At 46.7% G+C, this 14,359-nt stretch overlaps 1 protein-coding gene across 4 annotated transcripts in view; it reads right to left on the bottom strand.

The window, feature by feature from the left end:
- LOC120951645 (uncharacterized) overlaps window positions 1-13,791 on the bottom strand; it is a 39,559-nt gene extending 25,768 nt beyond the window's left edge. For 2 of the 4 annotated variants that reach the window (XM_040370450.2, XM_040370451.2), the window contains exons 1-3: window positions 11,874-13,791; window positions 6,923-7,358; window positions 22-194 (exon numbers count right to left, since the gene is read on the bottom strand). In XM_040370450.2, the coding sequence (XP_040226384.2) occupies window positions 22-194; window positions 6,923-7,344 (595 nt within the window). In that variant the 5' untranslated portion in view covers window positions 7,345-7,358; window positions 11,874-13,791. Of the gene's footprint in view, window positions 1-21; window positions 195-1,893; window positions 2,463-6,922; window positions 7,359-11,873 lie in introns of those variants that run through there. The other 2 variants (XM_040370452.2, XM_040370453.2) reach the window with 2 other exon arrangements.
- Between the last annotated feature and the right edge of the window lie 568 nt (window positions 13,792-14,359).

Below are 14,359 nucleotides of genomic sequence, written 5' to 3'. Positions count from 1 at the left end.
ATTCCTGCGGCGGTGACTTACTGGATATTGTCCACGAGCGGCGTATGCTCTTCCTTAGCCAGTCCGTCGTCGCGGACGTCGTCGCCCCGGCCGGTAGGTAGTCTTTCGAGATGGAGCTGCGCCGCTTCAGATTGCTATCCGCATAATCGCTCATCCAATCGCTTTCGTCGGCCAGCTGGCTCGGTCGTTCGGGGCTGCAAAAAAAAAACCGGAAAAATAATAATGAGCAACACACACATACAGTTTGTTACGTAGGTCTCTAAGAACTGTGGAAATGGTACGACTGGGAAACACTCCCTTGAGAGCCCAACCTTGTTGTTGAAAGTGTGACTTTGTTCAAAGGAGAGTCGTTTTGGGCGGGGAGGGGAGATGGAAGGAAAAGGGAGGTAGTTACGAAATAACTGCGAAAATGCGACAAGCAAACCCCGAAAATTGCCGCATTCCCACAATATACCAACGCGTCTGGAGAGAGCCTTAAATAAATACATTTTGCCCGCCACCACCACCAGAGGGGAAGAAGATGCTATAGTGCGCCGCTAACGCCTATTTGAAGAATGATAAGTCACGTAAATTAATATTCCCAGTGCGGGTATATACACACACACACACATTGACACACAAACCCACCGGGCTGCTCTTTGCCGTGTATTCTGTTTGCGGAAATGGATGTTTCTTTTGGATTTTTCGGGCGGAGGAGTTCAAACTGCCTTGCGCGCGTTTTGGGCCATTGCGCAAAAATCGAACAGCGCACGATAGAACAAAAAACTTACTAATCGGCAAAACAGGAGGAGAGAGCAAAAAAGTGTGCAATTAGTACCTTGCCACGGTCGAAAGAAATCACAGTCGCACACACACACACGCAGTGGGGTGGTTGTAATGTGTGGTGGTCGTGGACGGCCTCATATGCATAAAAATGAGTCGCGCATTCTCTTCTTCGCGCGCCCGCGTGTCCGCGGCTGGACGTCTTGTGCGCACACAAGGGCAAACACACAACGGCACCACACAGCAACACACAAGCACTCCAAATGCACCTTCTAGGGGTGGTACGTATGAGCGTGTGTGTGTATGGCATTTCACTTACGGTTAATCCGGTGCGCATCGCCTCGAAACATATACGCAAACGGCGGCGGCGACAGTCAAGTGACACTTGTTCGATTTGATTGGAATCCTGCATTGGCATGGCAACGACGCGCAGCACGCTGGAAAGATGCGTTTGTCGATGCAATGTGGAGGGGGGGGGGGGGGGGGGAAGCGGGGAGGTTTTAACGCCCCCTTTATTCGAGCGTACGCACACGCACACACACACACAAGCCGTGTATTATCGTTTTCTAACAATAAAGAACGTGCGCTGCTTTTTTTTCTTCCTTCCACACTCTCTCAACGGCCATTGATCGGAAGTGACCGGGAATTGTGAAAGGAAACAAACACACACACGCACGCACACACACGCACATGGGTCGAGGCTTTTCACCCCGTTTTTCGAAGCTAAAGGATGTGTGTGAACACACCACACCACGAGCCATAATTAACCATTCGACACATGTCGTCGATGTCGCTCTTTGGATCTTCACCTTCCAACCCACCCCCCACCCAATGTATCGCTTCTTCGCCACAACTCAACGAACCTTTGCGTTTTTTTGCTGTTTCAAGTCCATTCTTGGCCGGTTTATAGAGGACAGCGGCGAGTTGGTGGAAGAAGGGGGGGGAGGGGGGGAGAGAGGAAGAAGGTTTCTCCTTTCAATTTCAAGCTGGAGAGATGAAGCCGAGCTCGGCTATTTTTAAACACCGCAGCAGCACACCCGCAGCTTTCCATCGTCCTGATTCAACCCCGTTAGCGAGGGGGTGCGAGCAAGAGTAGGGAAGGGAAGGGAGTAGATTGCGGGTCAAACTCACCTGCGCGCTTAATTCCACTACAATCGAGAGGTTGTTTTCTGTTGTTTCTGTCCCAAAAATCGGGCGACTGCACAACACACACTTTGCTGTTTGAAACGGTTTGCCTTTTGTTGTTCGCTTCTTCTTCTTTTTCTTCTCTCTTCTTTATTCTACCTTATACCTAACACAACACACAAATGATTGTCAAAACGCACTTGCTACTGCCGTTGGTCACGCACACGCGAGATTCAATGGCCCCCGCCACGGTGATGCAAAAGATCTGGCCCGGACCATTCAACGCACCACGCAGAAAACGGTCTTGCCTGCTCAACTGTTGCTTGCGTTCTTTACCATCCATACACACAGAGCCAGGCAGCAGCGCCACCGCCACACACGCTCGCTAGGCAAACGCGCAGACCACACTCGCATACACCTGCAGCAAACACACACACAAAAAAGCGTCACAACGCACGCACACACATGTACGTTCATCGTTCAAATTTATTCTCGTTTTGAGCGAGTGTGTGTGTGCGTGTGCCGTGTAAAGTTCTTGCGCTATACACACAAAGAGCGCCCCGTACAAACGCTGACTAAGCGAATGGGCCCAGATGGCCCCGCTAACGTTTGTGTTGACAGCTCGCGTGCTCGCGAGCTTTTGGGAGCAAGTGTGCGAGAAGCACGGCCACGGAAAAGCTTCACCAGATGCATGTTCTCTCGCTCTTTCGCACACACATCGCCAATGGCAGGTGAGAACGGGGAAGCAAGATCTTGCTCTGCCGCGCTTACGAGAGAGAGAGAGAGCGAGCGAGAGCGCGAAAGCTGCAGCCGAACGAGAGCGAGAGTGTTTTGACATTAGAAAAGGGGAAGTTACGGTGAAAGCTCACAAACGTCGCCCTGGGGAAAGGGAAATGTATCCCGGGAAACACAGGATCGAGCGCGCGCGGCATACACAGACGCGGTGGCCCACCTGTACGTGTGTGCATTTGTTTTGACGCGCGCAGGTGTGTGTGTGTTTATGGTGCGAAAGCAAACGGGCTGCCGCACTACCACACACACCCGGACATGTGTTGCTTCATCTGACAGAGGGCGCCTGTTGCTAATCGCGTTGCCTTGTGTGCAGCAAGCAACAGCTCCAGCGGTCCTTGTTTTTTTCTCCCCCCTTTCATCTTCGTCTATCACACCACTTTACGTAATGTCATCGCGCGTGTGTGTGTGTATGTGGGGGGAGGATGGGGCACATCTTCTAGGAAGCGGTGCAACAGATTTTCCACCCACCACCATTCCACCACCGGCCCCCTTCCATCTGTTTTGTGTGCATCTTTTGTAAGCACACTGTCGCTACTATGACACACGCTGTTCGCAGAACGATTGAAAACGTTCAACTCTTCATCCCTCCTCCCTCCTCTTCCGCTTCACCCATTGCAACCACCCACCCCTAGCCGGGGTGTAGTTTGGTCCGGGAGCACCCAGCGTTTGGCTCTCGCCCGGGAGTGTGAGCGGAGCTGTTTTGTACGTGTGTTTTCGAGCTGACGCTGCCGTTGCCGTTGCTGTCGGTGCTGCGGGCGGAAATTCCGTACGCTTTTAACTGAGATCGTGTTCTCTGTGCTGTGGGTGATGCCTTTTTTAGCCACGCTGCCGCGCTCTGACTCTATCAATCAAACTCAACTGCAGCATCCACGCGTCCCTTTGGTTTCTGCCATTGAAATGCTGTCTTAACCCTTTGGGTTGCCGTCTTTATTTGACTTGAATTTTTACATGTTATGAAATTGCGATTTTTTTCTATAACACTGTTTATGCTAGCAAAGAGATGAGTAATTAATATTTTGTTACAACTGAATTGAGTTTTATTTTTTGTTTTAATATTTTATAAACTATTAACTCTCAGTAGCATATAGCATATATTACTAATTTTGGCACGATAGTCTAACGAAAAAGCGTATCGTCTTCTTCAAGACCGGACTTGCCATCCGTCAACCCATTCCCTGGGCTGACTTTTTCTGCTGTGACCGTGACCTAGGCCACCAATGCAGGTGCAATGTGCTAAACAAATGACAAGCAGGAAATACAGCAAATACAATCACCATATACAATACCTTAAGCCGTAGCCATTCCCATAAGAAATGCAGTCAAGTAAAATATTGCTTTTTCAAAATCATAAAAATGATTATTATGAGCAATATTATTAAATTGAAAGTTTATGCGCTTTTGTTACTTATCACTCTTTTCCCTGTTTATGTACGACAGGAAAGGGTATAATTTGAATGCACAGTTTGCCCAATAAATCAGAGACTCTATCGTTATATGTTTTGCCAAAAAAGATATAATTATTCATACATAAAATTATATCTTCATTTAAAAATAAGACCAAATATCTTACATATTGGTAAATATGTTTAGTTAGTATTCAAAACAACATCAGTAATTCAAATTAAGAAGGAGACGTATAGAATCTGTTCGGACAGCCTGGGGTCCGCCGACCACTTGTCGTGGGAATCGAACCACGTCTGGACTTGTAGGCGCCGACGCATGAATTCAATGAAACCAATGAATCATCGAACCATCACCCCCTGGGGTCGTGGTGATTGTGTGTTAAATATACAGGGCACTGGATACAAACCACAAAAATGTCCCCAACACCGACACCGACACAGACAAATGCAAGAGCATTCCAGAAGGACACTTAAGGCCCGGATCGATGAAAACTGTTGCGCCTATACATTTGATGCTAAACAGTAAGGATATGGAACTTTCGAACTCAGGTTTGATGCAGAAGAAACAAATCGGGGGTTTTCATGTTTTTCATGGGCAATCGACAGAAAAGAAAAATTCAAATTATCTTCACAAATTGTATTAAATAAACGATTAAGTGCCTAAAAGTACTAATACTAAGGTACTAATGAAAATACTAAGCGTAAATAACTATTTATCGAATATATTTTGGCTGAAAAACGTGATATTCGACCTACGCAAAAATTGGACTCACGGCACCCTTTGTGAACAGTCCAATTGGAAATTGCTATTGGATTCCAAATGAGCCTGTCAAAACTAGATGCTTATTGTAATAATCTATGCAGGGGAGAAAACTGAGAAAACCGCGATTATGAAAAAAATCGTATACCAGCTTCCGCGTATCTCTTACACTGCTTGTACGCGGATATTCTGAAAACTGTAATTCTGCACAAGCGCTTCCTAAAGCTATGTGCTGTTTAAAACGATCTTATCCACACATATTGCACTACAAATCAACTGAACTTGTGGTCAGGTAAGTCCTTCTGATTTTAAGCAGATGGAATCAATTTTTATTGATATAATTGTTGATTTGTGTGTCCAATATATGTCATAAACATAGCACATAAACAAATTCATCGTTTACATGACAAATAGAAAAATGGAAATTTCCAAAACGCTTTTCATGTCATGTTGTTTATTGCACAGCTTTTGGTGCAAATTGTGGGCATTTAAAACAAATTTTGTATTTTTAAACTAAAAAGATGCATATTATTCAAGGGCTTTGATTGTGGAGCGCTTTGGCTTTAAATTATTATAATGTATTTCAACAGAAAATTTTTCTTGGCATGGATTTCTGGTCATACACGAGCGATTTCATCAGAAAAATACCAAGACAACATAATAATTCTCAAATAATTCTCAACCATTTTTTATGTTTATCATATTGAATGCTTCTTTGCGTCTAAAGAACATATCCATAGCAATATGCTGTAATTTTGATAGTCTATTTGCGCCTCACATCTTATAGGTCTAGAAATGGTTTTAACTAGTGATGGGTAAAGTTGGCAAAAATCCGGAGTCGACTCCGATCCAACTCCGATAAATTCGGAATCGACTCCGGAAGGTAGGTCCGCGTAATATCCGGAGTCGTTCGGAATCGTCCGAAATCGCCCGGAGTCGTCCGGAGTCACCCGGAGTCGGAGTCGTCCAGAGTCGTCTAGAGTCGCCCGGAGTCGTTCGGAGTCGTTCGGAATCGTCAGGAGTCGTCTGGAGACATCCAGAATAAGCTGCAGACGGAGTCATCCGGAGTCATTTGGAGTCGGCCGAGGTCCACACGACTCCTGTTGACTCCGACCAACTCCGATTCCGAACGACTCCGTACGACTCCGAACGACTCCGAACGACTCCGGACGATTCCGAACGACTCCGGACGACTCCGACTCCATTTTGCCGAAGTCGAAATCGTACTAACAAGAGTCGGAGTCGGATCGGAGTCGTGGGTGCTCTCCATACAGCACATCACTAGTTTTAACTAGTAGTCTTAATATAGTTCTGTAGACGGGCCCTTTCAGTTTTAAGTGAGTTTAATATAGTCTTATAGGTCATACACGACATTCAAATGAAAAAGGAACACTTCACCGAATAACCGTAGCAACATCGTTAAAACTATGATAAGATTTAAAATGTTCCTTGGGTGATAACAACCTCTACCATCGATTTTGATGCATTTAAATGCATGTGGACGCGATTGATAGGAAATATCGAAGAAATAACACTGGCGTCGGTTTAAAGCAAAACTGCAAAGAATGCCTCCGGTGGTGAACTGACCGACAGAAAATATCTATTTACTGTGGTATCAGGGCTTACTAGGGGTCAGACACATGTATAATTAGATCTAGTACATCATGGCAATTATTGAAAATTGAAAAGTGATGTGCTTATGAAGAAATTCAATAAAAATATTCCAAACTACCGGAATTTGAAGCTGTCCGTAATTTGAATCTTATCGGTACAGTGACATCGATCAGAATTCACTTTAAACAAAGGAAGGCAAATCTGAACAGGTCTAGAGGCAATTAATGCATTGCAGACTTTGCAGACCGTTAATCTCCGAGCAATATAAAAGATCCGTATTTCAACTCGGAGCAGCAATTTAGCAGTAAATGAAGAATACTTCCTCTTGCCAATCGGCCCGACCGGTTCAATTAAATCATCCCTCCCCAAATACGGTATGGAACAACCCAAAACAGGGCAATGCTGCAAGACGGGCCTTTAGAATAAAAGTATAAACACACATCGCCTCCACAACACCAGTACTTACATGTGTCTGGGAGCATCGAACGGTTTGCGCAGCGATTGCGTCACGCCGTGTCCTAGTAGCGCGACGTCCGGCAGCATCTGCGAGGTAGTAGCGCCTGCGGTCATGCCCGCTTCCTGCTGGTGGTGATGCTGATGATGCTGATGGGGGTGATGACCAGCGCCCACCACCACTGTACCGGCCACCCCCGCCAGATGCTGTTGGGCGACGTGCGACGAATGGTGCATCGGATGCTGATACTCGACGGCTGCTGCTGCTGCAGAACTTCCTACTCCACCCTCACCGGCTCCAATGGCGGTGGAGGACGCATGGTACAGATTGTTGTTGGTGTGCAGCTCGGTCAGTGTTGGGCGGGTGCAGGAAGCGGCCGATACGGCACCCACCGTCCCGGGCGTTGGTGGCAACCGTGCCCGTCCGCTAGCCATCGTCGTGCCGCTGCCTGTGAACGTGAAACCGTGAAAAAGCGAATGAAACAGCGCACAGGAGAATAGGGCTGGGGAGTGGGGACCAGGAAAAGGAGGCGTGAATCAAGGGCGCAGCGAAGAGGCTTTTCGACCCATGTTTGTTTAACTGTTTGTTCATTTGTTTCGCCGCTTCGGCTGCCAGTTCCTGTGCCCTTTCTAAGCGTACTCTTGCGGAGGCACTCTCTCGCTGCGCGCTGTTTGCACAGGTGGATACGACTGCCGGTGGACCGGAGAGACCCCCGCAGGGCCGAGATAATTAAATTGTATGGCAAGTTAAAAGGGGAGGAACGGGGATTGTGGTATGAAGGAAGAAAAATGTGAAAACATAACAATAACCAACAGTTACATCAACATGTTGCTTAAAGTACAATATTAATACACAATCGTACCGCATCACTCACACACACACGCACACACTGGACTCGCAACTTTGGAACTTTGAGACAGACGTCACGATATCAAATTGCGGCCAAAGGTGGGTTGGTAGGCGAACCTCCTCTTCGCTGCTTGCACAAGCTGGAACCACTTTCCGGGCAAAAGATTCTTACGACGAGTGCTCGGTTACGAGTAGGAAGCGGTCAATTTCCTTCTTTCATTAGCAAAGATGCCCCCGTAGCTGCTGCCCCTGGCCCGGCGTTTGAAGATGTTTGCCGCAGAGTGGGAAGAAGAGAGTTGGGAAAAAGGAGGATCATTTCCTTTAACATGTTGCTTTTATGTAACACGCGCTCCACTGCTCCCCCGCTCCACAGTGTAGGTGGCCAAAAGATGGAAAGCCCGTAGGAGAGAGGGAGGAAGGGAGCGTAGACACAGAGGGGGGACAGAATGGGTGACAAAAGTTTCCACAATAACCGCGTGGCTCGATGGCGACACTAAAATCGGAACGCGTAGAAGGAACAGCAACAAAAAAACAACGTTTGCTCGGTCGCGTGCTATTGATTATTTGGGTGGGTGGTTGGGTTGGCGGGTTGGCTGTAGTGATATCTTCACATCTCGTTCGTTATGGGGTTTTGCAGCACGCCAAACTAATAAAAGCCCAGAGCAAACCACGGCCCAGAAGAAATGCTGGGTAATTTCAATGATATTTCCATTCCTTGAACTACTACAACAGGGGCATGGGGGAGGGGGGGGGGGGGGCGAGGGAGGGATAGAATCACACACACACACACAATGACGCACATGGACTGGCGGGCGCGCAAAAACAGCGAAACAAAAGGATCCAATAAATGTGGTCCAGGCGGCGGCAGCGCAAGGCCGTGCCGGGTTTGGTGCGCGGTCCCAACAAATCCCACCTACCACCCACCCACCCACAAACGTCAAACGGAATGCGCGCGTCCTGCCGGGTCGTTCGGCTCTGCCAAGTGTTGTAACATTAATTGACGAGTGCTGTTAACGACCGCCCACTAGGAGGAGAACGACCCCCGCCCAGCCCAGTGGGGCAATGGGCATATGCTGCCGCCTAGCGCTGCTACCGCCACCGCAGTGGCTTATGCAATCGCTTCCAATCCTGGGTGAGGGGATTGGAAACGTGAAAAAGCTGTACCGGATTGAAGTTCGGTTTTTTGCTTCTTCTTCTTTTTCTTCTTTCATCCGGCTAAAGTGTAGTTAAAAATGAATCAATCATTTTGCAATGGATCGGTGAAATCAAATTGAAACTTTTTGTGCTTACCGACACACACACACACCCACTGTCCCCATGCGGTAGTTAGCCATTTACAGTCGTAGCGGCTAAATGTTAGCTCCATTGGCGTCAATTTATGACAGTACGCCTCAATTTTTGCCTTCAGCGCTCTGATGTCTGCCTTTTAGTAAGTGTTTTACAGGAGTTCTCAGGGAAGTTCAAAACTTTGGAAAGATTTCTTGACTCCTTGTTTCGGGGAGTGAACTTTATGCGATGGGAATTGAACTCTAAGGTACCCTTTGTTGGACAGGCACATCGGAAATTCCTTTTAGATTATAGCTGGAGCGGTTCCAAAAGGGTGTCGTAGCGTCCACTTCTAGTCACATAACGTTCACTTCTCGAAGAAAAAGTGAAGGAAGTGTCCCATATTTATAAACGCCCCTGAAAAACTCTGTATGCCTCTATTAGCAACATTAAGAATTCAACAAAATGTTTGAGCTGATTGGTTACATCCTTTACAGGGTTTTCTGAGTCAATTTCCAATGTCTTCTTCTTCTATTGGCTCAACAAACGTTGTCGGTCAAGGCCTGCCTTTGTACCCACTAGTGAAGTGAGCTTGGCTTTCAGTGACTTATTGTTACCATAGCAGGATAGTCAGTCCTACGTATGGGGGCACGGTCTTATTCGGGAATTGAACCCATTTTTTTTCCAATATCTACAACATTTTTTATTGATTGCCAGATGCTTTTCAACAGCTGTTAAATGTTGCATTTGATTCACAATAATGTTTCAGTTCTTTCAAATGATTTTCAACACGTCTCAAGACGGATTGAGTGTGACAGTTCTTTATGATGTGTTGAAAATCAAGTATAATAATAAAAATGTTATTGTGATGTAAATAAAATGTGTGACAGCTGTTGAAAAACATCTTGGAGGTGGTGAATAATGATGTGCACATTCGAAAGTGACTTGGAAAACCCTCTATCATGCAATACATGATTATTTAAAAAAAAATCATTATTCTCGTCTACTGGCTGTGTGCTTCGTAGCATACTTTATAGAAAAAAATTATGAGATGTTTGCAGTTTTATTTTAAAATAAATTTTGACGATTTGAAAACGGAAAGTATGTTTCCCCGCATTTTTAAGTCGAAACTTCAAAATTATTTCCCAAAATTATAGGGTTTTCCGAGTCACTTTCTAATGTGTACATAGTTATTCACTGTCTCCAAGATGTTTTTCAACAGCTGTCAAACGGTGTATTAATTTCATAATGCACCCGCTGTGCAAAGCGATCGAAAACTTCTCAACCTCTCGCTCAATGTAGCTAAAGAGCAAGAACCAATAATGATAAAGCGAGGTGAAAGGATGGGGTAGAGGGAAAGGAGAGGAAAAAGAGAACGTGGGTGTGAACTATTTTTTGACCATTATCATTTTTGCGCCAACACAGTCGCGTACCGGAGCTTTTTCGTCAGAAAAAGATAAACACAGACAGCGCGCTCTCTCGAACGACCGTAAACGCTTCAATCGATCAAGAGCTTCGATCGGTTCTTCGGACGTTGCTGCTCGCTTTCTCGATCGGTTTCGGCGGAATGCGAGTTAGAAAGCGAGCTCAAAAACCGCTCGATTTTGTTGCGCGGGGCAATCTTATTTTTTACACATGATTTTCAACACACCATAAAGAACTGTCAAACTCAATCCAGCTTGATACGTGTTGAAAATCAGGCCGAATAAATTAAAAAAATATGAAGGAAATGAAATATTAGATTGATGTGGATTAAGATATCATAAAGATATAGAACTCGGTTTAATAACAACATTTTCCTTTGAAACAACTGACTCTGTATATTGTGGTTGTACAATATGTTTTTCAACAGCTGTCAAATGTTGTATTTGCATTACAATATTATTTCGGTTCTTTCAGGTGATTTTCAACACGTCTCAAGCAGGATTGAGTTGGGTAGTTATTTGTGGAGCGTTGAAAATCATGTGTAAGAACTGAAATTTTATTATGATTCAAATACACCATGTGACAGCTGTTGAAAACCATCTCAGATGTGGTGAATAATGATGTGCACATTCAAATCAGGCTTGGAACCCCCTGTAAAGTGTTTTGTACTCTACTTTTGTATAGCATTATAGTGCATAGAGGACTCCATTGACTCCTTACAGCAATAGCATATAACATCGTAATATTCGAATGAGTGACTGTTCATTGAGTGACACAAAGATTCCTTAGTTAAGTAAAACATTCTAAAAATAGCAATTAAATTCACCCTCAAACATTAGTGCCTTGAAGGCAAAAATTAGCACAAACTGTCAAACATTGTTGCCTTGGTGGCAATTTTATTCCGGTTGCGGCAACGGCTGTACCCAAAGCCAGACTCAAACCACACCGAGTTCAAGGTTTTTTCGGGGAGAGTTTAGATAACCAGAGCCTTTTGTGTTGGTATGTGTGTTGTGGGCCCACGGCATCGCGGTATCCTTGGCTGACCCGGCTGGCCTATTTCATACATCAGCTACGGGGTGGAAGAAAAGCTTTAACTTGTTGCTTGCCCGCTGCTGATTGCACACCTTGCACAGCGCATAGCCTGGGAGTTGGGTAGACCTGTTGGGTTGTGCGGATTAGATGAAAGTGGGTTTTTCATCCCGTTCCCTTTCCTCCACAGGCCTACCAAGCTGCAACTTCGTCCATATTTTAAAGCGTGTTCCGTGGGTAATTACAGCCCCACGCTCTCTGGCAGCACGTGACAAGCGTTTGCTCCAATGTGTATGCAGAGTAGTATCGCTTCAACTGGAGAGTGCTCCATGCGCTGGCACAGGAACGCGCTGGATGTGGGGGATGAATTTATGGAATTTTAAGCACTTAATACCTTCTATCCGCACGCTGCTCTTGCGCTCCTCTCCGGGTTCCCCCCTGCACTGGGAATGCTGGCAATGTCGCCGAAGGTGCTAATTAGAGCTGTCTGAACGTGCGATCCTCCTCCTTCCCGCAAACGAAATTCCGTCCGCGGCTTTTCACACACACACACACACACACACACACACGCCACCCCCGGGTCACTCCGTTAAGCCATTCGGGGCTCACTGGCCACACTGCTCGGACTGAGGGACACACAAAAGCAATGGGAATGAACGGGTTTTTCACGCACGTAACCACCGATTCACAGTCGCACACAAACACACACAACACACTCTTGGTGGCACCAAAAACTGTAGGGTGAGGGGGTGGAGTGTTACTATCTTCTTCTTTTTCTTTGGTACTTCTTGCACCACACGCTGTTGAGCACACGGCACAATCGAAAAACCTCCGGGAGAGATGATTTCGCTTTTTTTAGTGTATGACCGGGGCTACTCGGGTACTATTTCGCGCTGCTGCCTCTCCTGGCCCCGTTATTGTCGGGCCTGGGTTGGTGTAGTACCGAACCGACACACACACACACGCACGCACACACATTCGGTGCTGTTGGTATGATTGATTATTTCTGCTGAGCCCCCGCTTGTTAGCTGGCCGGGGCTTTTTTGGCCGTGGTAAATTGAGCAACCGAGGAAGAAGATGAAGAAGAAGACGAAAAGGATTCGCACGCGATAACGCCGCGATCAAAGACTAAATTTGGCCTTTGGCTAGTACACGGCGGCACATACACTCACACACTTGCACACGCTCTCACAATCACGATTGATGGTTGGTGGTGGTGATGGTGGTGATGGCAGTACAGCAGCAGTAACAGCCCCTTGCAGCCATATAACAGGGGTAAGGTGCTTGCCAGGGAGACGGGAAAGAGTGTGTAGTAGTAGGCTATGGCGGGCAGTGTTGCGGGATGCTACAATTAAAATCCAGCACGCCACCCCGGGTCGAAGTAAGGGAGCAGGCTGCCGCGAGGAGACAATTAACGCGCAGGGCGAGGGGTGCGACACAACGCTGGCGACAACGATCGAGACAGCGGGCTAATATACACAATCATACACAATCACTAGCAGGTTTCACATGGCCACTACTGCTCGGCACACTACACGCCTTCCAGAGGCCTTACACCGAGCAAACAGACACACACCGAACGGAAAACACAAAAGCCCGACCGACCGACCGAGTGTCCTCGGCAAACGCTTGCATAAATCACACTTCAGCCGCTGGTGTGCGCTCGGCATAAATCAACCCAACCAGCCAACGGGACGGACCGACCGACCGACCGACCGACCAACAAAAAAGTGGTGCTTCTGAACTTTGCAAAATGCCACAGCCGAAACGGGACTGTGTGTGGTGGTGGCGGCCCCGCGTATCCTGCGCCCGCGAGAGGATACTACTGTACCAACACCACTACCACTACTACTACCAGCACGACCTCAGTACACCAGACCAGACCGCGTCCGAGCCGGGAGCGACCAGTTGAATATTTCATTCTGCTCTGCCTCAATCTGCCAGCCCCGGAGCAAGAGAGTAGTAGGCGAGCGAACGAGCTGTGCGTGCGTGTGTGTGTTTGTGTGTATGGGGATGAATCAGCACCCTCTCTGCGAGTTCCTCTCGGGGGAGAGTGTACTCGACGCGGTATCCTTTTTTTGTCGGTGAGGCCTCCCACTTCGTTCAATGTTCGGGACGACACACACACAAACACACACACACACACCTACAGACGCACAGCAATATTGGGCTCACCGGGAGCGCTTGGGAGATTAGAGCTGTATCCTGTGACGAGTTGTGAAAGCTCGTGTGCCATTTCCACGCGCAACAGGAGATGCAAAGGTTTCATCGGCCCTCGAAAGCAACAGCCCCATTTTTTGTCTTTGTGTATCCTGTGGAGCAACAGGAGAGTAACACACACACACACACATACAGGTAGGAGCGTTAGTGTGTTGCATTGGAGGAAAGTGTTTGAACGTTCGGAAAAAGCATTCGACGCTTTTTGGAGAGCCCCGTCACCATTTTTATTGCAGCTTGAATTTCTAGATTTACACGTGTGCTACGAAGGATAAAGGATACATTGCCCAATTAAAAAGGAATAAAAATCAAAACCGATTAGAATATTGAAACGTAAAATGAAACCTAAAATTCGACTGGCGGGGTTATTGAAATTTAATTACCTTCAGTTCCGTTGAAAATTAGAATTACTCCACGTTCCAGAATACGAGATGGAAGTTGTAGATAATAATGCGCCAAAAATATCTTAAATGACTCCTAACCGCGGTCTAAAGGGCGAAAGGTCTAAATGGAATGTAAATCGTCGTCGTGGAGCAATGATGAAACGTGTACGTTATAAAAAAAAGATTACTATACGCCCGTTTTATTTTGTTTTTGATTATGCCACGGAATTTGTGAAACTGGCCTGGGGTTTCTCATTTAAACTTCACATCGCTAGCACTA

Source organism: Anopheles coluzzii, chromosome 2, assembly GCF_943734685.1.
Source record: "Anopheles coluzzii chromosome 2, AcolN3, whole genome shotgun sequence".
In the NCBI taxonomy this organism is placed as follows: Eukaryota; Metazoa; Arthropoda; class Insecta; order Diptera; family Culicidae; genus Anopheles; species Anopheles coluzzii.
The sequence above is the reverse complement of the archived record's forward strand: the minus strand, read 5'-3'. Positions and strand labels throughout refer to the sequence as shown.